Here is a 26,247-nt window from a genome sequence, read left to right on the forward strand (position 1 = left end):
AAACACTGCTTCCAAAATCATCTAAGCTGGAAGTGAACCTCCAGACCTTTGCTGATCTTTTCCTGCTCCTTATGTCCCTCCCAGGCTCCCTGGACCTGGGGTTCATCTTAATATCCCGGACATAGAAGTCCAACTGGTTTGGATCCAATTAGCTGTGTAACCTTGGGAAGCATATTTAATCTCTCTGTGCTTCAGTGTTTTATCTTGAAAAACATAAAAATACCTCTTTCCACTATTCATTCATTTGAACATTTGAATGCCTAATATGTATCGGGCTTTGTACTCTCATGCTTAGTTTGAGAATTAAATGAAATGAGGTATGGAAAGTGGTTGGCACATAGGTGCACTCAATAAATGAAAACTTATTAATACAACTATTATCCAATTTCATTTCTTAGAAGAAGGACGTTCCTTAGGGTGATTTCTCTTTGGAGGGGAAGCACCACGTAAGACGGGGAACCAGAGCCAGCTCTGAATCCAGGCAGATTCTAATACCTGTTCAAGCACTGTGGGCTGATCCGAAGCTCACGTGACCGTGAGCTCACTGATGGCTACTGATCCAGCACCTTACGTTCTGCTGGGGCCATCCCGAACACTCAACAATAATTACAGTTCTTTGTGAGTAAGAGAAGGCTTCTGAGAGCTGATCCGCTAGCTCTCACAGCCACACTCTGCCATCTGGAGCAGCCTCCCTACCTTCATACTGCACTTCCAGGTGCATCGTGCCCAGCACCTTCAGCACGCAGTCCACGATGCTGGGGTGTGTGGTCCCGATGATCGACTGACAAGACAGACAACAGGACAAGGTGGTTATTCTTTAGATCTCGTCCGCCCGGAAGAAAGGAAATGCAGAGCTCCAATGCAGAGCTCACCCAGCTTGGTGTCTGGGTGAATGGGGGACAGGGAGGGAGGGCAGTGGCGAGTCACTGGGTCTCGGCCCCACACAACGCGGGGGAGGGGCAGAGGTGGGCAGCAAAGAATCTGACAGGATCCGCTGTGGCTGCCATTGAACCCTGTAGCTCAGGAGGCATTAGTCGAGGCCAGCTGGCCTCCTGCTAGAGGTGCAGGAACGAGATCTGCTACCTTGGATGGGGGGAGGAAGGACCCCAGGCAGGGAGAGTGGAACTCACCCAAGACCCTAAAATCTCCTCTTCCTCCCGCATCGGTGTCTTTCCTTTAGCATTAAACATCCTCAAGCTCATCTGTATTTAACAAAACTGTCCTTCAGCTCTGTCCTCTCCTTTGCTATTGCTCTTTTTGCCCTCCACATCCAAGCTTCCCAAGAGAAGCCACTTCTTCAACCCCCGTTCATGCTCTCATAGGCTGCTGCCATAAGACTGTCTCCTAATGCACCAAAACTTTTCCTGCTGGTACCATCTTTCTATTCTACTCTTACTTCATCCCTTTGTTGTTTCTGACCCAGCCGATCAAGTCTTCCATATTGAAATTCTTTTCCCTTGATCTTCCCAGCCCCATTTTTTTCCATTTTGCTTTCTGTCGCTTTTATTGCTCCTTTTCAAAGAGGCAGAGTCTGTGGAAAGAATAAGGACTTTGGAGAGAGCTGGATTTAAATCCCCACTTAGTAAATACCTTTTACCTAGTGTGTGGCCTTGGATAAGTCATTTAACACACCTCCCTGAGGCTCAGTTCCATCATCTCTAAAACAGGAATAATAATATCTGCCTCCATCGCTGTAGTGAAGACTAAAAGAGACTGTAAATAAGCGGCTGGCATGCAGGAGGCACTTTAATGGAAACTGTGGAAACGGTGATGACAATCTGATCTGTTTTGCCCTTCCTCAGCTCGCCTCTTCAGTGTTGGAGGGGTTCCTTCTCTTCTGACTCGGCATATCTTACTCGGTGACCTTATTTTCTTCTATTTCAGTTATCACTTCTCTGCTCATGAAATCCAAACTGATCTCTTCAGGCCTCTCTCTGGAGCTTCACACTTTTATTTTCTACTGCCCAATGGCATCTCTCTTGGCTGTCCTGAGCAGTGATTCCTCAATCAAGCAAGGAATCAGAGTCACTTGGGGAGCTTAAAAACGAAAAGTACTACCGAGGGCCAACCCGAGAGCTTTCAGATTCTACAGGAGGGAGACACCACGGCTTGGTGTCAGATTCTACAGGCTTGGGATTCAGTGTTCTTTAAACAAGTGACCCAGTTACATCTTCTGCAACCAGCTTGGCCTGCTGCTCAGATAGGCACTTGGGAACCACCAAGGCCCATCAAGTTTATTGGGTCAAAACCTAACTCCTCCCAAATCAAACTGATTTCTCTTCTTTGTTCCTGTTCTCTCTTGGTGATGCACAACTCACCCTGTGTGTCATCTTTTAGTATGTTTCTTTTACTCCCCTAAGTCTCATGCCTTCTCCCTCAGGCCTTATCATCTCTTTGATCTCTTAATTTTCTCCCTGCCTCTAGCCCATTCTCTGGAGCAGTTCTGGGAGCTTTTGATGGTTCATCTTAAGAACACTTTTTGAGCCTCTGTCCCCTCCTTACTAGGCACAGTGTCTTCATATGATCACCATGCCCCAAATGTGATTTTACTCACATTCTAGGGCATTGTCTGAGAGAAGGGCACAAGCCAACAACAACAACAACAAAAAAGGAGCTTTCCAAAAGCACTGGAGACCTGGCCTCTTCACTTACATGCTGTCTACAAATGCACCGTGATTCTTTCCCTATCAAATTCACTCCTTTAATCTTTTCTATGGTCCTTTCATCATCCTTGTTGCTTGTCTCAACCACTTTTAAGTCTGCCAACATCCTTCTGATCCGTAAGTAAACAGGACAAATCACTCTGCTGGGAGACATGAACTCTTTGCCCTGCCTTGGCCTTCTGGAAGTAACACTGATTGAACAACAGACATGCGGTGGGAGGCTGAGCTCCGTTTCTCATGCCTGTGTGGAGAGCAACTGCGGAAGGTAATTGTAAGATTGCTGCATTTGAATCAGAACCACAGGAGCATGCAGCCTCGGCTCACCTGGGCAGTCTTGAGAGTCTGCAGGGCCAGCTGCTGAGCTTTGGGCGACGCACAGGGCAGCAAAGCTATTAGACCTTTATACACTTGATTCTGGTACTTGGGATTACCATGGACCAAAGAATCCAACAGAACCTGCACTTCCTCCTGGGTCTCTTCTGATTTAGACTTTGCCAAAAATTCTGCTATGGATCGTATGCCTGAGCAAAGAAGAGAGGAAGTGCTAAATTGGATGGGATTTATAAAAACAATCCTCACTCAAGATTACATGATATAAATAGGATTAAGATCTCTTCAACCAAACCTGTTCAGCCAAAGCAAAATTGAGGCTCGGTTCTCATGTTCTCACTGTCTTGTTTACCTTATTTCTATGTGGCTGGAGGATTTTGTTTCAGCATAGGCATGTCAAAATCTGTGTTTTAAAAATTTAAAATGGCTCTCCCCAATGTACAAATAAAACAGGCATTTTTTTTTTTTTTTTTTTTTTGAGACAGAGTCTCACTCTGTTACCTGGGCTAGAGTGCCGTGGCATCAGCCTAGCTCACAGCAACCTCAAACTTCTGGGCTCAAGCAATCCTTCTGCCTCAGCCTCCCGAGTAGCTGGGACTACAGGCACGTGCCACCACGCCTGGCTAACTTCTTTCTATTTTTAGTTGTTTGGCTAATTTCTTTCTATTTATAGTAGAGACGGGGTCTCACTCTTGCTCAGGCTGGTCTCAAACTCCTGACCTCGAGCGATCCACCCGCCTCGGCCTCCCAGAGTGCTAGGATTACAGGCGTGAGCCACCGTGCCCAGCCAAAACATCCATTTTTTAATGCTATATGATAAATGCTGTTTAGTGTTCAACAGTTTACAAAATGTTTTCACAAATACTAACTCATTTAATTCTTGACACCATACTGAGAGGGAGGCATTAGTCCCATTTTATGGATGAAGACACTGAGGCTCAGAGAGGCCATAGGGGAGACAGAGAGGAGAACTATGATGAAAGTGCAGGAGGGAAATGCTTTGAAAAAGGGAGGCATGGGAGATGGCATCTCTCTTCCATGCCTTAATCACAGCACTTGATAGATTACATTGAAATGACCGGATTATATACTTTCCTCACCAGACTGTAAGCTCTTTGAGGGCAGGGACTATATTTCATTCATCTTTGTATCCCTAGCACCTTAGCATATATCTAGTGCACAGTAGGTATTCAGTAATTTCATTTCAATTTTATTTCTAGAGTTATTCATAACTCAATTTCACAAAGGATTTGGGGCAACAGCTCAGTAAATCTTTGTTGAATGGATGCACGGAAGAGGATATATTTAAACAGGAAAAGTATGTCTAAAACCACCAATGAGAAATTCGAGCAAATGATGAATCAGGGAAATCATAAATCTAGGTCTTTTAGTGGCTACATAAACAGGAGCACAAAATGCTTCCTGTACAACCAGTTCTATGATGGTTTTTTCCTAGAGCAGTGGTGGATGCTGCCGGCCTTTCACCCAGGGCCCCAGGGAGACCCTTGTCGTACATAGTACCCACCATAGCTCTCACAGATGAGCTCCTTGTACTTCCTGCCAGCGTTTGCAACAACCTGAAGCAGCTTGATGGACTCTTTCTTGTCCTTCTCCTCGATTTTCTCCAGCCCAAGTATTTCCAAGAGCGTTAGGACACCTCCAACCTCAAGAAATTCTGTAAGGTACCGATTACTGTCCAGAGGGATAGAAGAGTAGAAATAAAACATTTGCCAAGTTCCTTGGCACTGAGCTTTCTAAGAGATCCCAAGGTCCTCACTTCACATACTTTTCCCTCCTATCAAGGAAATGTCCATAGGTAAAGTGACACAAGGATTGGAAATTCTTCCTTCCAGCAGGAAATACTAGAATTAAATATAATGGAAATTTCTTGTTTTTGGCTTTCCAACGTCTGTTCCCCTTTCTTCTAATGGCTCCTTAATTGCTGCTCAGGGAGTCACCCCACTGCTACTCATGGGCCATGAAAAACTCATGGGTGAGTTGACTTGGTGACAGGGTATGTCATCCTTATGACTGTAGACATTGGTTTGGGGCTGGGCATGTGACCTAAATTGGTCCAGTGAGGCTGAAAACTGGGGCTTTCTTGGGAAGCCATGGAAAAGATATATTCTCTTTCTGGTGTGGCTGAGCTATAAGGATGAGTGTCTGGAGCTCCTGAGGGCCGCAGTACACAGAGGTCATGAACACAGAGGAGGACAAACTGAAAAATGAAGGAGAAGAGAGAGAGAGAGAGAGACTAAGTACTGATGACATTGTTTGAGCCCCTGGATCTAATCAGGCCTGAAATATGTATTCCATCCTGTTTCAGTTAAGTGAGCCAATAAATTTCCTTTTCCTGAGCCCCATATAAGTTGGTTTTCTGCAATCACAATGGAGAGGGTCCTGACTAGTAAAGTACCTATGGGGAACATGGGATGGAGAAGCCACTATAGCAGGACCATGGCGGACACTACTTCTGGGCCCATCCTGAGGGCTACTGGGCACCCCCTGATAACTAGATACATCACCCCATGTGGTAGGAATGCCTGAGATGCCACCGAGACCTCAGAATCTCTCTAGAACAGAACTCACCTGCTTACAGCCGATAAGAAGATGCCAATGGACCTTAGAAGCTTTTCTAAACATGAGCCAGTCATATAGCTGTGTGACAAGTTAAAGAGTGAGCTTCAGGCCGGGCGCGGTGGCTCACGCCTGTAATCCTAGCACTCTGGGAGGCCGAGGTGGGCGGATTGTTTGAGCTCAAGAGTTCGAAACCAGCCTGAGCAAGAGCGAGACCCCGTCTCTACTAAAAATAGGAAGAAATTAATTGGACAACTAAAACTATATAGAAAAAATTAGCCGGGCATGGTGGCACATGCCTGTAGTCCCAGCTACTCGGGAGGCTGAGGCAGTAGGATTGCTTGAGCCCAGGATTTTGAGGTTGCTGTGAGCTAGGCTGATGCCATGGCACTCACTCTAGCCCGGACAAAAGAGTGAGACTCTGTCTCAAAAAAAAAAAAAAAAAAAAAAGAGCGAGCTTCAGGGTGGTTTTTCACAAAAGAAGCCAGATCCTATGTCTGATCCCTGGTACCACCCAGGGTCCAGGATGACCAAGCAGCTGAATTGTACCCTTTACTCTGAGAGGGACCACTAGCTGAAGGGAAGTGGCAATATTCACAGTGCGGTGGGGAGAAACGGGGTGCTGGATTGCTCACTGTTCTCCAGGAAGCTCCTCAGGGGTAGTTCAGCCACCTTGGCTCTGACAAGCTCCCTAAGGAGCAAGGAGGCTCTGATGACTCAAAGGTCCATGGGGAAAGCTAGGGGTCAATTTCCTAAACCTCCCTAAACTGTGCCAATTGCACCCTTGGTTTCAGTACAGTTCATTACTTTGTGCCTCATTCGTAGACTTCTCTAAAAAGAATCAGCTTTGTTGTTAATTCTCAATTTTGTACTTGCTCAAAGTTTTACACTGGAGGTCACTATCCTTACGAAGAATTGGCTTCCTAATAAGAATAACAGGAGATGGTGGAAAAATTAAACTCTGATTTAAAACAACCTCATTATTTAATGTTATTTTTTTAATGTGAGCCTTTGCAAAAAGCTTCATTGTAATAAAGCACCCAGAGCACGCATCAGCTCGGATACAAGGTATGAAATCAAGCCACAACAGAAAAGGAACCAGTCAACAATTACTAGGCTCATAACACATCACAGGCTCTTAGAACACTTAAGAAATTAGCTGAAATTATTGCAGCTCATGGAGGATGACTGAGAGCTTCCAAGACTGATCAAGGCTAATGTAATGGGTTGGAGGTAATGGTGCTTTGTTTGGGGGGGCTGGTGTGAAGCAAATTATCTCTGCTGCACCCTGGTTCCCAGGATGCCAATAGAAGTAGAGACAGATTGGCTCATTAGGAAAGGCTCTTTACTGCAAAAATAGTGTTTGTTCTGGAGCCAGGCTTCCCTGTCTGTTGCCGCCATAGCCAGGGCCAGGCTTCAGCACACATGGTTATGTCTTTATTGCTACGTTGTCCCTACTCTGCTCCCGCGACCCCCAACTCCATTCCTGCCTCAGTACATTCTCCTCCTTTTCATCAGTTCCCAGCCAAGCTGACCAACTTTTGTCACCTTCTTTTTCTTCCGTCCCAGGCTAATCTTGTTTTCATAATCACCCACTATATTCCTGCTCTATTATTATCAGCAGTTAGTTCCAGAAGGTTGCCACAATATCAGTAGTAGCTAACAAGTACCAGCATTTGTTGTGTGCCAGGCATTGTGCTAACTGCTTTCCTTGCATTGTCTCATATAATCCTCACGACGTAGGTATTATTAGAATTTCCATTTACCACATGAGTAACATGAGGTAACAATTTCAGACAGTTTAATGACCTGTCTAAGGTCCCAGAATGAACTGACGGAACCAGGATTTGAACCTAGGCAGTCTGACTCAGCGTCTGAGCTCTTACTGTCAGGCCTTCTGGCCTGTAAACAAATGGAGGGGCTGGGGCTACGAATGCAGATAAACTCCCGTGTGGTGTTGCAGGTGGAGTTGTGGTCTGCACTGCATGTGGAGCAGGAGACGTTGAATGGATGGCCTACAGGCTTGGGGCCACATACACCAGGTTCAAACCTTCTCGCTGCCATTTACTAGTAAATTACTCAACCTTTTCAAGGCTCATCTTTCTTATCTATAAAATGGGATAATACCACTCACCTATTAGGCTGGGTGTTAGGCTCAAATGAAATAATATTTGTACAGAACATAGTTCAGTGCCTAGAATACAAAAAGACTCAATAAATGGTGACTAATAATTTTGTCGTTATAATATTAATATATAAATCCTTAGTTTTACTGATCTATTCTGGAAGTTCAAGGTTGAAAAAGAGTTTATATGGGATTGTGGTGTGGTAGTCAGTTTTGCAAAAGAAAATTGATTTTTTTTGCTCCAGAACTCACCATAACAGGAAGCCTGCGGAGAAAAGGGATCACTAATTCAAAATACTTTAGCCAGTCTATTTTTTTTTCTTTTTTTTTGAGACAGATCCTCACTCTGTTGCCCAGGCTAGAGTGTAGCAGGCAGAACTAGGCATCAGCCTAGCTCACAGCAACCTCAAACTCCTGGGCTCAAGCAATCCTTCTGCCTCAGCCTCCCCAGTAGCTGGGACTACAGACATGTGCCACCACGCCTGGCTAATTTTTTCTATATATATTTTAAGTTGTACAGCTAATTTCTTTCTATTTTTTTAGTAGAGACGGGGGTCTCGCTCTTGCTCAGGCTGGTCTCGAACTTCTGAGCTCCAAAGATCCACCCGCCTCCCAGAGTGCTAGGATTACAGACATGAGCCACCGCGCCCAGCTTAAAATACTTTAGCCAGTCTATTTTCTCTGTTGTATGACAAGGTCACAAAAAGTTAGGAAATTATGTGTAATTCTACGCATAGAAACAAAAATCTATGACAGTGTATTAAATGCATGGTTCATTCAGTCATTCAGTAAGCACTAACTGAGTGCTCACTAAATGTTAGGCACTCTGTTTGGCACTTGAGATATGGAGAAGAATGAGATAATGCCTAATGCAGTAAGTGTAATGATCAAGTAAGAAGAGAAATGAGCTGAACACAGCATCCTTGGAAACACTCACACTATGGGGTCGCTAGGAAAGATCCTGTAATAGTGACTGAGAAACAGCAGTGGAAGAAGGTAGAAGCGAGGACAGCTTCAGAAGGGACAGTGGAAAAGCAGGGCAGGGACACCAGGATGTGGTGAGGGAGGCACTTGCTTTGGGTCTGAATTTTAAGGGGCACCAAAAAACTCAGTGATCAAATAATATTTCAATGTAATATTTTAAAAAATCAAATTAATATAAAAATCCATGATGAATAAAATATCAAAATTTTAGATAAAGACAGGATCTTACCCTGTACCTGTCTGCCTCTGCCTCATTCACCTCACCCTGTGGTTGAGTGGAATATGTTGTCAAGGGAGACAAGGAAGGAAAACAAAGAGGCTGCTCATATGCTTGGTCAAATTAGTGTCAAGAGTTGTAGGGACAAGAGCCAGATTATAGGCAGCGGTGTTTCCCAAGCATGACCTGTGGATCACTGACACCAAAGTCACCTGGGTGCTTGTTAGAAATAAAGAATCCAGGGCCCCACCCTCAGTCTACTAAATCAGAACCCTGGGGGTGGGGTGGGGAGTAGGCTGGTAATTTGCATTCTGAACCTCCTTTATGTATCACAATATCTGAGAACATAAGGTTCAACCTCAACCTAGACATGTATTTTCCTATGGCCTGTGTTACAGGCCTCAGTCTGAATAATAATTTTATCAATGACTTAAATGTAAGAAAAAGAGAGCTGTGTTTACTTAAAAACCTTTAGTTCTGTCCAGAGGCAGACTCTCAGGTTCATTGATTCCTTTATTCAGCAAACATGTGCCAGGCGTTGTGCTAGGTGTTAGAAATACAGAGATAAGTAGAACAGATGCATTTCTTGCCCTCATAGATCCTACAATCCAATGGGGGGAAAGAGAGATATTAAGCAGGTAATAACAGTGAAATGTTACGACTATGAAGATAGAGGAAGTGCTATGAGTAGATATAACAGGGGGACCTAAGGTAGTCTGGGGCTCAGAAATGGGCTTCCTGAGAAAGTGATGTATAAATTGAGACCTGAATAATAGAGTAGGAGTTAATCAAACAAGGAGGGGGTTTAGAGAAGTGGGGAGGGCTCAGGCAAGGAGAAAAATATACAATAAGAGGGTCTGAGATGAAGCCATAGAGTGCTATGGGCACACAGAGCAGGAATATCCTCAAATCCACCTATGACTTGAACCATCACCTTGATGGTGACCAAGTCTGTCTTCAGCCCTAATCTGCCTCCAGGGATCCTGAGCCCGGGAACCTCAAATTCAACAAGTCCCAAACCAAACTTGCTCCTCTTCTTATCTTCTCTTCCTGCATAATGGCACCCATTCCCCTAGTTTACTAAGCCAGACTTGTGAGACTCACCCTGTGGCGTAGGAGTAGAGATAGTAGTTGGATATGTAGGTGTGGAACTCAGACTACAGAGAGAAATTTGGGTAGGGATACACATTTGAGAGTCCTCAAACTGGAGTGGTGTTGACATGATGCCAATGATTAGTCACTCAGGGAGAATCTGAGAATGAGCAGAGGAGAGGGAAGTGGATGGAATCCCAAGGAACATCGACATTTAAGGGATGGCTGAAGAAGAGAAGGAATGCACAGACAGAAAGGAGAAAACCGGACAGAAAGGAGAAAACTGGTATCACAAAAACCAAGGGAAGAGTGTTTTGAGAAGTAGGAAAGGTTGGGTGCCAAATGCCACTGAGAGGTCACATATAAGACTGAGGTCACTGGGCTTTACAACTAGAAAAACATTGGTAACCTTAGCAATACCTGCCTCAGTGGAGTGGGAAGAACAGAAGTCAGACTGTAGTGAGAGGAGACAGGGAGCATCAACAACCTTTTCAAGAAGCTTCATAGGCTGGGCACGGTGGCTCACGCTTGTAATCGTAGCACTTTGGGAGGCCGAGGTGGGAGGATTGCTTTAGCTCAGGAGTTCAAGACCAGCCTGGGCAATAGAGAGAGACTCTCTTCTTTAAAAAAAAAAAAAAAAATGCAGCACCATGAAGAGCAGAAGCTGGGTGGAATACAGGTTTGAGATAGGGGTTTAATTTTATTTTTTAAGGTAGAAGAGATTTTGGCATATATAAATGCTGATTAAAAGAGCTGACAATGAGAGGAAACAGTGAAAGCTATAGGAGAGAAAGCATAGGGAGATGGGAGGGTATTCAAGTGTAGTACAAAGAGAGGATCAGCCCTGGACGGAAGGAATACCTGCTTCAACTCTGATGGGAGCAAAAGAGCTTAGGGGTGAGAATGAGGATACAATTGTAGGGTGGGAAGACAGGAAGTGGAGGGAGTTCTTGACTTTGGGGATGAAATTTTTATCACCAAATATTCTGTTCTAAAATATTAAAGAGAATCAAGAGAAAACTCCTTCGACAATCTTCTCTCTCTTTCTCTTTTTAAGGTTGCTTAATTTTTTTCTGTTCAGCAAAGGATACGTGATTCTAAGCGAGGTGGTCAAGCGTACCAGGAACAAGCTCGCTCCCTGGGAAAACTCCTGCTCCAACTCAGGGGCAGTTTTGCCTTGGTTGTTTTCGATGAAGCAGTTGAGGATGTGATTCCTCGCCACTTTGCCAGCATTGTCCCATTCCTGTAAAAAACTTAAGAGCCTGCTAATCGCTGCCTGCTCTTTTATAGAAGTCATGATCAATCTGTCCTGCAGTTGGCTACAGAGGGAGGGAAAACAGACAGGTTACCAGAATGTTTAGAATCATGCAAACCCATTACTTTGTGGGTTTTGCTTTTCTAGCAACAAACTGGAGGCAGGGTGAGCCTCTATCGCGCCCATGGGTGTAGTTACATGAGGTGTAATGGAATTAAGAACATCAAGGTACTAAACGCCTACTCCTTAAGAGCTGAAATTTTAGTTCTTTGGTTTCTCTGCTGATGCCAGCAACTAAAAGACCACAGGATCCAGCTGAGATGAAGATACTTGCTAAAAATTTGGGCCTCTCTCACGGCTTATGTCACACAGAATCAGAGATTTGGGGTCTTGAGAGACCTAGCCCCCCTCTTATGCTGATCAGTTAACGTAAAGCGCTACTTAACCTTGTACCTTGGACTTTTATACCAACTCTTAAAAACAACTCAAAAAAAAAAGTTAGTGGGAAGAAAAAGTTCCCATTCCATAGTTGGATTAATGGGCTGTGGTTTGTAGGAGTCTGTGTCCTTGGGAGAATGTTTTCAGTGGGGGAGGGAAGGTTTAAAATAAACCCGTTTTCCAAAAATAGTTGTGATTGAAAGTGTTATTATCCATAACAAATGTTAGTGCTGATGGGAGAGAGGCATGTGCGATTCTTTTGTCTAACAGACAAGTGAAAGTCATATTTCACATTATCATAGGGTTTTCTGTGATTTACAGAATATTTGTGAAACATTACTTGCAGGGGCCATGATTGATATGGGGAGAACAGCTTGTGTGTAGGGGAGATGTGTATTTCACCAGGACTGTTCAACATGAAATTTACAGTCCCATAAAGTGCTTCTACATCTTCGCCAGAGATCTAGTTAAAAGGACTTTACAGTCTGAAACATCCTAAAATTGATTCTAAATTAACGTTTCCTCACATGTATTTGAGATATTGATGGGGCCCAGCTATCAGAATTTTATTAGGAAGCAATAATCTGAGGCATGCTGAGACAGACACACATACACACCAACCTCCACTGCTCCCCAGAGGACACTGGGTATGTGCTCCCTGGAAGGGCGTCCACGTAGCCTCAGCAACAGACGCAGTCACGGAATCCAGCCAGCCTTAAGAACCAGGTAAATAACTGTGGACCAGCCTAAACACAAAAATGACCAAAACCCCTCATGGGATCATCCATCAATCACTGTGAATGCCATTATAGTCATAGGTCTGAGAATAACTTTCAGAGCCTGTGGCCACCTTCGACAGCCAAACTGGCCTCAAGAAAATGGGGGTGAGTGGTTGTTGCAGACCCCAGGGAGGAGGGGTGGAGACACCACCACTAGCTTTATCAGGCAGTAAAGCACCCTGTGCCCTGCCCTGCCTTGGATGGACCTTTCTAGTATCAAAACTCAAAGTGCTATGAGGGATGCACCCAGCAATTCCAGGACACCAAGGGTAGCAAACTCTAAGCAGGACACTCCATGTCCTGCCCCTCGAGGTTTCCTTGGTCTCTCTGTCTTCCCCTATCTTCTCCTTTTGAAACTGGAAAACAAAAACCAACACATGGCAGCTTTAAAGGTCACAGCGATGCAGCTCCAAATCGTAAATATGTAGTGAAGTCCCGTCATGTGGCTCTGTATAAGGTACTGTGGGAGATGCAGAGATGAATACGGCACTGCAGGGACCTTGAGGGGCTCCCCGTCTTGTGGAAAAGTGGAAGAACATGAGATTTGGACTCAGACTGGGTTCAAGGCTCAGTCTGCCATTTGCAATTTTGTAAAATATCAAATAATAATTGTTCCTGCCTCATCCCTTGCCACCTTCCAGTCTCTCTTCACAGAGGCAGCCACTTTCAACTCTTCTGGCTATTTCTTCTGATGTTTACCTCCACATTTCCAAATAATGAGCTTATACTACTTGTTATGGGCCGAATCGTGTCTCCAACCAATTTCATATGTTGAAGTCCTAACCCGTATCTCAGAAGGTGACTGTATTTGGAGATTATTTCCTTACCTTATTTTCTTTAAAGAGGAAATTTAGGTACGATGAGTTCATTAGGGTGGGCCCTTATCCAGTATGGCTGGTGTCCTTATAAGAAGAAATTAGGACACAGACACACACAGAGGGAAGACCATGTGAAGACACAGGAAAAACTTGACCATCTACGAGCCAAGGAGAGGGGCCTCAGAAGAAACCGACCCTGAGACACCTTGATCTCAGCCTTCCAGCCTACAGAATTGTGGGGTAATGCATTTCTGTTGCTTAGCCATCCAGTCTGTGGTACTTTGTTATGGCAGCCCTAGCAAAATATTAATAATATACTATTACTTGATTTATCAATATTAGACAATATTTATGAATTTATCACTCTGGCAGTTGAGGAATTAGTTCTCTTGCACCACTCTAACCCCCACTTTTTCTCCCCTATGCTTGCAATATAGTTTCCCACAATTTACAGTTAAATCAATAGTGTTTACATTATTGACCAAATAAATAAACTCTTCACTCAGGTAGTATATTACTATTATATTTCCTTTTCTTACAATTGGTTTTACTTGGGAGTTAATAATTGTCATTTCTCTTTTCAGTTGTTTAGCTTGAAGTACCTAGCTATTTTTTCCAAGTGTTACAAACATGTAGCAACAATTTTTCCAAATGTTCAACCCATAACTGATCAGTTCCATCTTTTCCCTAGAAATCTCTGTCCCACACATCTGTCTTTCCACTTTAGCTGGGACAGGTTGCTCACTAAGCCTGGTACACAGATGTCCCAGGATCCCCTTTTGCCATGCTTCTTGGTTGGATGCCCATTTTTGAGACAGAGTCTCGCTCTGTTGCCGGAGTAGAGTGCCGTGGCGTCAGCCTAGCTCACAGCAACCTCAAAGTCCTGGGCTGAAGCCATCCTCCTGCCTTAGCCTCCCGAGTAGCTGGGACTACAGGCATGAGCCACCATGCCCGGCTAATTTTTTCTATATATATATTTTTAGTTGTCCAGCCAATTTCTTTCTATTTTTAGTAGAGACGAGGTCTCGCTCTTGCTCAGGCTGGTCTCGAACTCCTGACCTGGAGCGATCCACCCGCCTTGGCCTCCCAGAGTGCTAGGATTACAGGCGTGAGCCACCGTGCCCAGCCAGTCATTGAGTTTTCCACCCTATGTCCGATCTTCAAACGATCCCTGAGGTCCCTTAGTATGGAGGCCTCCAGAGTCCAGTTTCCTTCCTCTTCATGCAGCAGGAGAGTTTAGAGTGCTTGCTTGCCTGTTGAGAGAGGAACTCTGGAGTGAGGGTCAAGTGCTCTGTACACAGATGTCAGCCAGTTCCATATCTCATTTCTGACCTTCTCTGGTAACTTGCGCTTCCAAGTATTAAGCCTCTCAGAGGTTAAACTGGCTGATTTAAATGACTGACTTCTTGTTGGTGATCTCTCCTTGGCACTTAGTTGGCAATTTCCTCTGCTTCAAGCCAGTTGACATCCCCCCACCTGCCTTCAGCCTTCCAAATATTTGTTGAATTCTTTTTTTTTTTTTTTTTTTTGAAAAAAAAGCCCACCGCGGTGCCCGGACTAGAGTGCCGTGGCATCAGCCTAGCTCACAGCAACCTCAAACTCCTGGGCTCAAGCAATCCTCCCGCCTCAGCCTCCCGAGTAGTTAGGACTACAGGCATGCGCCACCATGCCTGGCTAATTTTTTCAATGTATTTTTAGTTATCCAATTAATTTCTTTCTAATTTTAGTAGAGATGGGGTCTCGCTCTTGCTCAGGCTGGTCTCGAACTCCTGAGCTCAAACGATCCGCCCGCCTCGGCCTCCCAGAGAGCTGGGATTACAGTCGTGAGCCACCGCGCCCGGCCAGTTGAATTCTTTCATTTGCTGTCGCCTCCTTCTCTGAACTTTTCTGACTTCATGCCTATTTATACTTCTTTAGTGTTATGTTGCTGAGGTTTTGAGAAGGGAGGTGAGATACAGGGCAGCAGTCATGCTAGCCAAGCATCTCTAGCCACATATTATTTATTTATTTTTATTTCTACTTTTCTTCAAAGTAATAATTGATGAGGATTGCAAAAAAAAACCCATTAAATACCATTTTTAAAAGAATTAAATAGAGGAGAATAGTGGGAAAAGGAGATAAATACGCCAATTTCAAGAGTCAGTTGCTGGGATAAATTCTGTAGCTTAGATGCTTCTTGACCACCACGGTAAGAGGGGAGACATTATATGTCTTTTCTGGTGAAGGGAGGAGAGAAGAAATGACATCAGGGAGAAGAAACTGACATTTTTGAATGTTTATTAAGAGCTAGCCACAAACCATTTAATATACGTATACAAAATATACATTTGTTTTAATCCTCTTAAGATCCTCAGGAGGTAGTTATTACTCACAATTTTCAGATGAAGAAACTAAAGTTTAAAAATGTCTGCCCGTTTATTGAAGGTCTCACAGCTAAGAAGGGGTGGAAATGGGATTTGAACTCAGATTTGTGTATAACTTCAAAGTCCAGGTTTTTTCCATTAAGCCAAAGGCACAGATCCTGTTCTCCCTGGTGCTCAAAAATGTCACCAATAACCTTTTGCTGTCAAATTTGGTGGTGCATGCAGTTCCATCATGCCTGGCCTCTGATGGATCGTGAGTGACTTTGTTCTTGGAATTTCTTTCCTAACCCCTGTCTCTGCTGTTTCGATTGATTCCTGACTCTCTGGGTCCTCCTCAGGCACTTTGCAGGTCCTTTTCCTGCTCTCAGTTCTCTTCTCGTGCCTTGTAATCTTCTGGGTGATCTCCTTCACCCCATCACTTCAAATTATATCGATAGGCTTACGACTTCCAGCTCCCAAATCTGACTCCACAGCCTCGGCCTCCTGCCTGAGCCCCAGATCCTACTTGTACTTAAATGGCTAGCGGACTCCTCACTGGTGTCTCTCACAGGGTCTTCGAGTCAGCAAGTGCCAAACTGAACTCATCAACTCCTCACACCCGCCCCTGCCCTGTGTCGGTCCTACTTCAGTGCGTGGGTCCTCACCCTCCTAGTTGCTCAAGAGCGACCTTTGACTTATTCCCCTGCCTCACCCTCCTTACCTGAACTGCTGCCAGGTTCTGCCAGTTATACCTCCTAAACCTCCCTCAGATCAGTCTATATATCTTCATCTCTGCTGCCACTATGTTAGTTTACACCTTCCTCCCTCATGTGATAACTGGTCTTTGGACTTACCCCACCCTAAACACAGTGATGTGAGATTTTTTATCTTCTTCTTCTTTGTTTTTTTAATGAAGGGGTGGGAGGTTGTGAGGAAGGGTGTTCAGTTGCCTTGTTTGTTTTTGTTGAGACAGAGTCTCCTTCTGTCACCCTGGGTAGAGTGCAGTTATTGTAGCTCACTGCAACCTTCAACTCGTGCGCTCTAAGTGATCCTTCTGCCTCGCCTCCCGGGTAGCTGGGACTGCAAGCCTGTACACCCGGCTGGGTTTTTTTCCCCTTTCTTTTTGGTGGAGACAGGGTCTCACTCTTGCTCAGGCTGGTCTCAAACTCCTGAGTTCAAGCCATTCTCCCACCTGGCCTCCCCGAGTGCCAGGATTACAGGTGTGAGCTACAACTCCTGGCCTGAGATTTTTAAAAATATAAACCTGACAGATTTCCCTGCTTAAAACTCTTCAGTGGTTCCCTATTGCCCTCAGGATAGCCTGAAACATTTCAGCCCAAAAACCTTCCAGCTAAATTCTGCCCCAGCTGAAACCTGACACGGAACCCCACCCCCTCATCACTGCTTCAAGCGGGAAGCAAGAGGAGGTGCCTGCTGCCCCACACTGCACAATCACACTGTGTGTTCCCCACTGCTGTTTCTAAGCCACTTGTCCTACGAGGTCAGGCCTTCTGCCCTTCCCCCTGTACCCTGCCACAGCACTGATCTACTGGCCACTCCCTCACGTTCATCAATGACTTTGACAGGTAAGTCTTCCTGTTTACCCAAGAGCCGCTAGGCAATTTCAACATCAATACGTTCCATCTTCCTAGTTTGGGTGGCTAGCTGGATCCCTGGCAGATAACGGCGCTCAGTAAGTGTTAGTTAAACTCACATCCAACACTCTACGATCATAATGAACACTTTAATTTCCTTAACTCCGCACATTAATTAAACAGATGTTGCCAACTCCGAGCCAAGCACTGGAATTGGTAATGGGTAACACGACAAGCATAGTCCCTGCCCTCAGGGTACTTATAGACTGGCAGGGCAGAGGGACAAGCAACCAGGTGATTTTAATGAAGAGTGAGGAGCACTCTGACAGGACATACCCCGGGTTCTGCTGAAGCTCAGAGGAGAGGCCCAAATCCAGACTCCAGTGACCTCCAACCAACCCCGCATTCATACTCATGACCCACACCCTGCACTCTGTGACTGGCCAGAACCACTCCACCTGTGAAGTCTACACTTCCACGCTCTTTACCCTCCCGCCACCTCGATCTGTTCTCAGATCTACTCTTGGGCCTAGCAAAGAAAGTTATAGGCCATTAGGTAAGAGTGTCTTCATATTCCTCTTCCGTCTTCCCACGTTAACGCTACTCAAAGCTGTCCTTCTTTTTCCCTTCGCTACCTCTCTCCCAGAGCTTGGCGTCCCCATCCTGCCTGCCTCCCCACGGCCCTCACTCCACCCACTACTCCCTCCTCCCCGCATCCTCAACCACTCTATGTAAGCATCTTTCTTTTTAGCCTACTTAATTTTTGCCTATCTTTAAAGAAAAATAAGCAAAAATGAAAACAAAAACCTGAACCTCACCAGTCATCTCTCTGGTTTTCTCACTTCACAGCAAAGCTTCTGAAAAACTATCTACACTCTCTTTTCTGTTTCCCCACTGACCATCTCTCCTCAACCCACTGCCCGCCATCTCCTTGTATCACTTTAACCAATGTCTCTGATAATATCCAAATGGCCCAGTTCAATGAGGATGTCTTAGTCCTTTGCTCACTTGTCCTCTTGCTGCAACAACTAACATCACTGACCATTCTTCTTACTCAAAATGCTTTCTTCCTTGACACCTCTCTGTCACAACACCTCTTCTTGGTTCACCTGCATCCCTAGCTGCTGCCTCCACCCTGAACCCCAATGCCTGTCACATGGTATGTAAGTCCTCAGTAAGGTGCCTCATAAGACACTCAAACATGACTAGGAATCCCTCTGCCCCACCTCCAACCTCACTATCAGCAATTCCACTAAACACGAAATCAACAAATAGCGAATGATAAGTATGTCCCATGCCTTGTGCTAGGCCTTTGGGGATAAATGTGAAAAAGACATAGTCCTTACCCTCAATGGGTACACAGTTTGGGCATGGCATAGAACCTTCTAAATAAGTGACTTCAATTCCCATAGTGTGGTAAGTGCTATGACGGGTAAGTACAAGATACTCTGGGAATGTGAGACAGGACACCTAACCTGGTCTTGGTTTGGGTGCTGGCTGTTATGAAAAGCTTTCCAGAGGAGATGCCATCTAGGCTGAAAAGCGATCTGCAGCTATGGAAGAGGTGAGGAAAGTGTGTTCTAGGTGGAGGGAATAAAATACGCAGTGGCTCAGAGGCGAGACAGTGTAAGGCATGAAGAGTTACACGTGGAAGGCAGTATGTACAGTAGTTAGGAACTTGGACTCTGGAGTTGGATGATCTTCTGCTTCCCGGCTGTGTGACCTTAGGCAAATTACTTAACCTCTCTAGGCTTCAGTTCCCTCACTTATGTCATAATAACATTTTATAAAGGTCAATAAACTACCTAACATATAGAAAACCCTCAGTAAAACTTAGCTCTTATTTTAATTCCTGAGATTGTTCAGAATAGCTGGAGCTCAGTATGAGGATAGAAGCAGCAAGAGATGAGGCTGGAAAAACATGTAGATGCCAGGGGATGAAGGGCCTTAGATGCTTGGCTGCAAGGTTTGCACTCTATCCTGAAGGCAATGTGAGGATACTGAAGGGTTGTAAATCAAGAGTGACAAGAAAAGATTTTGTTTTAGAAATATTATGACTGCAGCATAGGAAAGGGATGGGAAGGGGCAAGGCTGGACGTGGGACACCATTTGGGAAGTCATTCCTGTAATCTTGGCAAAAGATGCTGATGACACTAGGGTTGGAGAGAAGTAGAAATGTCACAGAGGTAGAAGCAACAGGACCTGGTGACTGACTGGCTGTGTAGGACGAAAGAGGGGGAGGAATCGAGGATGCCTGGATAACTGTTTCCCACTTCACAGAGAATGCAGGGCCCATCAAGTACACCCCCTCCTCTCCACTCCATTCTTAACATTTCCACGTCAGCACCCAGCCTTCCCATGTGCACTAGATTCTACCCTCTGTCTTCAATCTTTCCATCTCCCCTGGCTCCTCTCAAACACTTGCTCAATCCCCACCAACCCTAATAAACATATAAGCAAAGCCTTCTTCCCTTTTTCACCTCAAGGCTCTCCGTTAGCTCCCTGTGGCCTACAGGCTAAAGTCTAAACTCAAAATAGAGGCTGGGCACAGTGGCTCACACCTGTGATCCCAGCACTTTGGGAGGCCGAGGTGTGAGGATCGCTTGAGGCTAGGAGTTTGAGACCAGCCTGGGCAACATAGCAAGACCCTGTCTCTACAAAAAATAAAAAAAATTAGCCGGGCATGTTGGTATGCATGCTGAGTAGTCCCAGCTACTCAGGAGGCTGAGGCAGGAGGATCACTTGAGCCTAGCAGTTTGAGGTTGCAGTGAGCTATGATGATGCCACTGCACTCCAGCCTGGGGGACAGAGCAAGACCCTGTCTCAAACAAAACCATAAACAAAACAAAAAAACCTCAGAATGGCCTTCAAGGCCCTTCAGAACTTGGTGCTACCCTAACCTCATCTGCAGTCACTTCCACTTTACCACAGACCTCATCTTCTCAACTCCCCAGGCCCTGCCAGCGCCCTCTGCATCTCGGTGCTGCTCTGCCATCCAGAATGGCCAGCTTTCTTTCTGCCCTTTAGCAAATTCTCTGAGATAACTAGGGCTCTTAGTTCTGGTCCCATCTATGCCACTTCTTCCTCTATTATACTGTAAAATCCACCTATCCCTCTCACTAGAGTGTGAGTTCTCAAGGGCAGAGGCTGGTTGGTCTTCCCCTACCTCTGAGGCCCTGGGGCCTGGTACAATGCCTGGTTCAAAACAGATGTTTAATGAATGCTTGCTAGGTAAATGAGGGAAGAAATCAGCCAGTTCCTGTTTAGATGGTTATATCTGAATGTCCATGATATGTAGGTCCATAAAACTACCAACTTCCCAAAGCCGCCATGTGCTCAGTGGCAGAATCTCCATCCAAGAAGGCCAGTGCAAAGTCTATGAGGCATTTTACAGCTATGACAGGAAATAGCAACGTCAGCAGCAGTGTCATCTTTGGACACTAAGGACAGGGATTCAGTGCCATGAACGGTCAGTTAAATTGTAATTGGAGTGAACTGTTCTTCTGCAAACCATAATGTTCTTTAGCTGCAGCCAAATGGCATTCAAGAGGGGGAGAAAATTTTTTGAAATGTCAAAGAAATTATTTCCAATTTGGTGCTCACAACCAGAGACTCTAATGATCAGTAGAAGTGAGAAGCAAACAAATTAGCACTAATGGAAAATGGCTTTTGGAAAAGAGGATTTAATTTATAGTCAACTGATCATGGTACGCGGCATGCAGTAAAAGTCAGCTTCACCAGCTTGATCGTAAGAACTGGAGCACACATGGAATGCCAGAGAAAAATATACGTACGCCATCATGCTTATTGGAATCTCTCTGTAAGTGGCAGCCAATTAAAATAGTCACTATTTTACCTTGGAGAGAAAATGGTGTGAAAAATCAAAGCACATGAAATTAAAATCCAGATTAAGAACTTCGGTCCAAATTGGTTTGTTTGTGGCCTTCTAACCTTGGCAAGGTCTTCTGCAAAGACAACAAACCTACTTTGTCTTTAGCCCAGAGTGTACTCTTTGCTTTTAATTTCCTTTCCATCTTCAGAGGTGATTAATATATCTGGACTCATCCATAAATCATTTCTATAGCAGCCAAATGGCTCTTCTTCATGCAGGGAAACAAAAATCACAAAATGTCAAAAAACCCAGCTCCCATGCTAAGCCAAAGGTCCTTAGCAACAAGCAAAGGGAGGTATTAAAAATCAAGAGGTCAATAGGTCTTGTTGCTAAATAAAATCTCCCAGAGAGCTTTTTCTTCCCTATCATCAAAAAGCACATTTCTAAAAACAAGAGGCCTCCAAGGCATGGGCTGCCAGCCTGTCTCACTTGTCCCCAGATGGCCTCAGAGACAACAAGGCAGTCACTATCTTGTTCCTGCAAGTTTCACATGCAGAATGAGACAGAGGCCTTTCTCCTTAGGCTCCCATCCCTGACTCCTTACTCTCAGTTCTCCATTCAGAGATAGAGATAGAAATAGAGAAAAAGAGAACATTATTCCCTCAATCTTTCAGCCCAGCCAAAGAGGGTGTCCTTGTCTTTACTTCCACTTCAGTGGCACATGCATTCCAATTTGTCACTTCCTTCTCATGGACCCCCCTTCTGCTCCCGACTTGTGCCCTGTTCACAGACCCCTCCCCTCCACTGCCAACCATCACTTCCCTACAGATTCCATCTGCCCCCATCTTTTCCCCACATCTGCCCTTTTCCTCTGTCCTCTCCCCACCAACCTCCTTTGGTCCATCTTCCTCCTATAAAACCCTCTGCCTTCATCCTCTGCCAGACTCACCACTTATTCTCTACCCACAGACCCCACTTTTCCTCTCCCCAGGCTCACTTCTGCCTGCAACTCTACTCTACAAACCTTCCCTTATGCTCTCCCCACAAAATGTAACTCCCTAGGTCAACCATGCTCTCCTTATCCCTCCACTGCTCTATGCTTTGTCTTCCTTGACTCATTCCTATCCTTCCTTCCCTTCCTACCCTTCTTACTCTGCCCTTGAAAACCCTTGTTCCTGATCAGCTTAGTCTCCTCCACCCTCAGCTTCTCCAGCCACTCTGCCCACCTCCAGCCTGCGCCCACAGCTGGCTAGACCCCAGGGCTCCACTTCTGCATGCCCCCCTTGGTGGAGGCTGCTTATGCTCTTACACCCCCAGGATCTAAGGGTTGGGAAGGGTGCTGGTGTTTCCTCACCAAAGGCCAACCCACTTCCTTTTTTTTTGAGACGGAGTCTCACTCTGCCACCTGGGCTAGAGTGCTGTGGCATCAGCCTAGTTCACAGCAACCTCAAAGTCCTGGGCTCAAGTGATTCTCCTGCCTCAACTTCCTGAGTAGCTGGGATTACAGGCACATATACCACCATGCCTGGCTAATTTTTCTATCTTTAGTAGAGACAGGGCTCTCGCTCTTGCTCAGGCTGGTCTCAAAGTCCTGACCTCAGGTGATCCTCCTGCCCTGGCCTCCCAGAATGCTAGGATTACAGGCATGAGCCACCGTGCCTGGCCAACCCAGTTTCCTATTCCAACTCATTTTTGAGGGTTATGGCATTCAGCTGTCTCGACCTTTGCCCCTCGTCATGCTGTCATCTAGAGCTGCAGTCCCCAACCCCCTGGTTAGGGACCAGGCTGCAGAGCTCTGCCCCACCTTGCCTCCGTCCATGGAAAAATTGTCTTCCATGAAAGTTAGGAAGAGGGGGAAATGGCGGGGGGATGTACAGCAGGAGGTGAGTGGTGGGCAAGTGAGTGAAACTTCATCAGTATTTGTAGCTGCTCCCCATGGCTTGCATCACTGCCTGAGCTCTGCCTCCTACCCCACCTCCACCCCCATCTGTGGAAAAATTGTCTTCCATGAAACCTGTCCCTGGTGCCAAAAAGGTTGGGGACTGGTGATCTAGAGGCTCCAGAACAGCCTGCTTTATTCATCAAAGACTTTGGTACCTAGCCCACAAGCATCCTCTTCCATTTTCCCTCCTCAAGTCTTGCCACCATCCCGAGGTATTTCAATGGCCACTGCAGCATCCTGTCTCCTGTACTCCACTTTGGCCATTCACTCCCATGGCCACACCCTGGACCTTGTCATCGCCTGGAACTACTCAAATTTTATTACTCTATTTTCTGATCACAACTCTCTCATTCAACTATTTCTAAGACATGGGTTCTCTGACTTCATTGGGACCTCCAGTCCATAAGACTTTTTTACTCTCCTATCTAGTTTAGCTTCTAAGGCCCTTCATTTCAACCATTCTTTTGCCAAGATCCTCAAATTTCTTGTCCTTTGTCTTTCCATTGCATCCACCTGGTAAAACTCAAACCTAGATCAATTCAGAACCTCTCCACACCCACCACTAGGCTGAATGTTGTTGGGGGAAAAATGCATATTACATAACCATGCAATCTGCTGCTGCTACAAATTAATGGTCAACAACCTCAACAGGGCCATCATAACTGCCTAGAAGTATGCATGCTATCTTAGTCATTTTGCTCCCATGCTCCACTGCTGCTATTTTAATCTTTCTCTGCTCTTTTCAACCTCATACACCCCACTCCAATCCCACTTTCACTGGCTGATAGCATGTTTCTATTTGACAGAGAAAATAGAAACCATCAAACCTTCCTTACCAAACCTACCAATGTACTAATCTCAACTCATGTGCTTTCCTTCTCCCATAATGCAAATGTTCCTACACCTTTCTAAGTGAATTTCTGCACAGTGCTTTGGATCCCCTACCTTATTCCTTTTTCAGGAGCACCACTCTCTGTTATCTTCTTTTCCCTAAAATTGTACCATTTTCTTCTTTGCTGGATCCCTGCCAACAACATTTCTCCCATCTGAATAAAAACCTGTGTCTCCTTCCAGTTATTGCCTTCTCTATCTCTTCTCCTAAATAGCCACACTTCTTGAAAGTGCATTGTACATGCAATCTTCACTTCCTCATCTTTCCATCCACTTCGCAAGCCACTGTAATTTGACCTCTGCTCCCATCACTCCACTAAAACTGTACTTGCAAAGGTCAACAACTTCCTTGTTTCTAAATCCAGTGGATTCTTTTAGACCTATTTTACTTGATTAGCCATCAGCCTTCAATGCTTTCCTCCCTTGACTCCTGAAACACCATATTTTACTACTGATCTTTTTACCATTTTGGACACTTCATCTCAATTACCTTTGTAGGTTCATTCTCCTTTGGTAGACCCTCAAACTTAGGTGCTTTTCAGGGCTCTACACTAGGCCATCTTTTCATTTTACTCTACACATACTCCCTGGGCTAGCTCAACAAATCTACTGGAGTGGTTGGCATCTATAAGGCCCTACACACACATTTCTACTTCCAGTCATCTTGTGAACTCCAGTCAGGCATATTCAACCACCTTGTGGACCTCTCCACTTGGAGGTTCCATTGGCACCTCAGACTCACCATGCCCAGAACTGACTCCTTCCTAAAAACCCTGCTTCCTCTCCTTCCTATTTGCCCAAACCAGAAATCAAGAAGTCATCATTCGATTCTCCTACTTCCCACACCTACCCAGTCATCAAGTCCAGTTTTTTCTAGCTGTAAGTGTCCAAGGAATCCATCCCCTGCTCTCCATTTCAGCTGCCACTCCATGCTTTCTGCACCATAATCTTTCTCTACTATTTTTTTTTTTAGAGACAGGGTCTCTCTCTGTTACCCAGGCTGGAGTGTAGTGGTGTGATCACAGCTTACTGCAACCTCAAACTCAAGCAATCCTGGTGCCTCAGCCTCCACAGTCATTGGGGCTACAGGTGTGCACCACCATGCCCAGCTAATTTTTCTTATTTTTTGTAGAGATGGGGTCTCACTATGTTGCTGAAGCCTATGAGGCCTTAAGCGATCCTCCAGCCTTGGCCTCCCATGCCTGGGATTACAGGCATGAGCCACTGTACCTGGCCTCTTCCTCACTATTAAAACAACTTCCTAACTGGTCTCCCTCCTTCTCCCAATCCCCAATCCATTCTCTGCACTGATTTTTCTAAGAAACAATCTAATTGTTACTCCCCTGCTTAAAGCCCTGCAATGACTTCCTACTTCCTCAGAGTAAAGTCTAAGCCTTTTGCCTCATAGGTATAAAATGCAGTGGAAAATTTTTACCATCAACAAGATCTACCTATAAACACACAGCTGAGCTTGGCATCAAACACTCCCCAGGATCTAAGCCTAACTGTTCTTCCAAGATTTCTCTCACATTAGTCTCTCCTCTGGCCAAAAGATGCCGCATGTAATTTCTGGCCCTCACCCCTCACTTTCCCCTCTTTGAGCTCCTGCAAGGAGTACTCTTCCCTCCTTACCTCAAGTTTTTCAAGGCCCAGCTCAGGAGCCATTCTCGCTGCCATAAATGCCCCTTCTCTCTATTCTGAGCTCTATTCTTACTCTTCTGTAGTATTTATCCCTCGCACAGAATTGGCATAGTTTCTCTCCCTCTTCCATTAAGAGTTAGGGCTAAAAGCTTGATCTTCATTAGAGCCCAAGGAACCTCACCTAGTCCACTCTCTGGCACATAACAGATGCTCAGTAAGTATTTGTTGAATGCATGGACAAATACAAGAAAGCTGTATTTCCCAGCCCTTTGATGTCCCCCACAAACACGGCATTCTCTAAAGTCATCAACTGAAGACCGCCTCCCACCCACCCACCCAGTCAGACCCCCCTGGGTGGAGGATGGGTGAACACGCGCCCCCTAGGCCGTTTTGTACGGTTTTCTACCTCCAGCCCTCGAAGCTGCGGCTGGTGGAGGATGGCAGAGGTAGCTAGACGGTGCAAGTCAAAGGGTACTGCCTTCCGCAACGTAGTAAGACTCCGTTTGGACGAAAGACGCTCCCCATTCCCAGACTACAGCAACTCTCCCGCTGACTCTCACCTACCCAAGAGGGTGGGAACTCTTCCTGACCGGCGTCCCGGCTGACCAATACCTGATCCAGATCCAGCGAGCCAGCCAATGGCTGAGGGCCAGGGCTAGGGTGGGGCGGGGCATGGTTGCCAGGGCAGAGCTAGTGGGGTGCGGTGAGAGGCTGTGAGAGAGGCTC

The 26,247-nt window shown here is 45.5% G+C and overlaps 1 protein-coding gene across 1 annotated transcript in view; it reads right to left on the reverse strand.

Moving 5' to 3' along the window:
• The window catches only part of LOC105814057 (chromosome unknown open reading frame, human C1orf228), a 31,136-nt gene extending 19,851 nt beyond the window's left edge, over window positions 1-11,285 (reverse strand). Inside the window, exons 1-5 of the mRNA XM_012648937.1 lie at window positions 11,080-11,285; window positions 5,583-5,651; window positions 4,519-4,685; window positions 2,988-3,184; window positions 697-781 (exon numbers count right to left, since the gene is read on the reverse strand). Coding sequence (XP_012504391.1) covers window positions 697-781; window positions 2,988-3,184; window positions 4,519-4,685; window positions 5,583-5,651; window positions 11,080-11,285 — 724 coding nt within the window. The remainder of the gene's footprint in view (window positions 1-696; window positions 782-2,987; window positions 3,185-4,518; window positions 4,686-5,582; window positions 5,652-11,079) is intronic.
• Between the last annotated feature and the right edge of the window lie 14,962 nt (window positions 11,286-26,247).

This window comes from Propithecus coquereli, unplaced genomic scaffold, assembly GCF_000956105.1.
Source record: "Propithecus coquereli isolate 6110/MARCELLA unplaced genomic scaffold, Pcoq_1.0 Scaffold299, whole genome shotgun sequence".
NCBI lineage: Eukaryota > Metazoa > Chordata > Mammalia > Primates > Indriidae > Propithecus > Propithecus coquereli.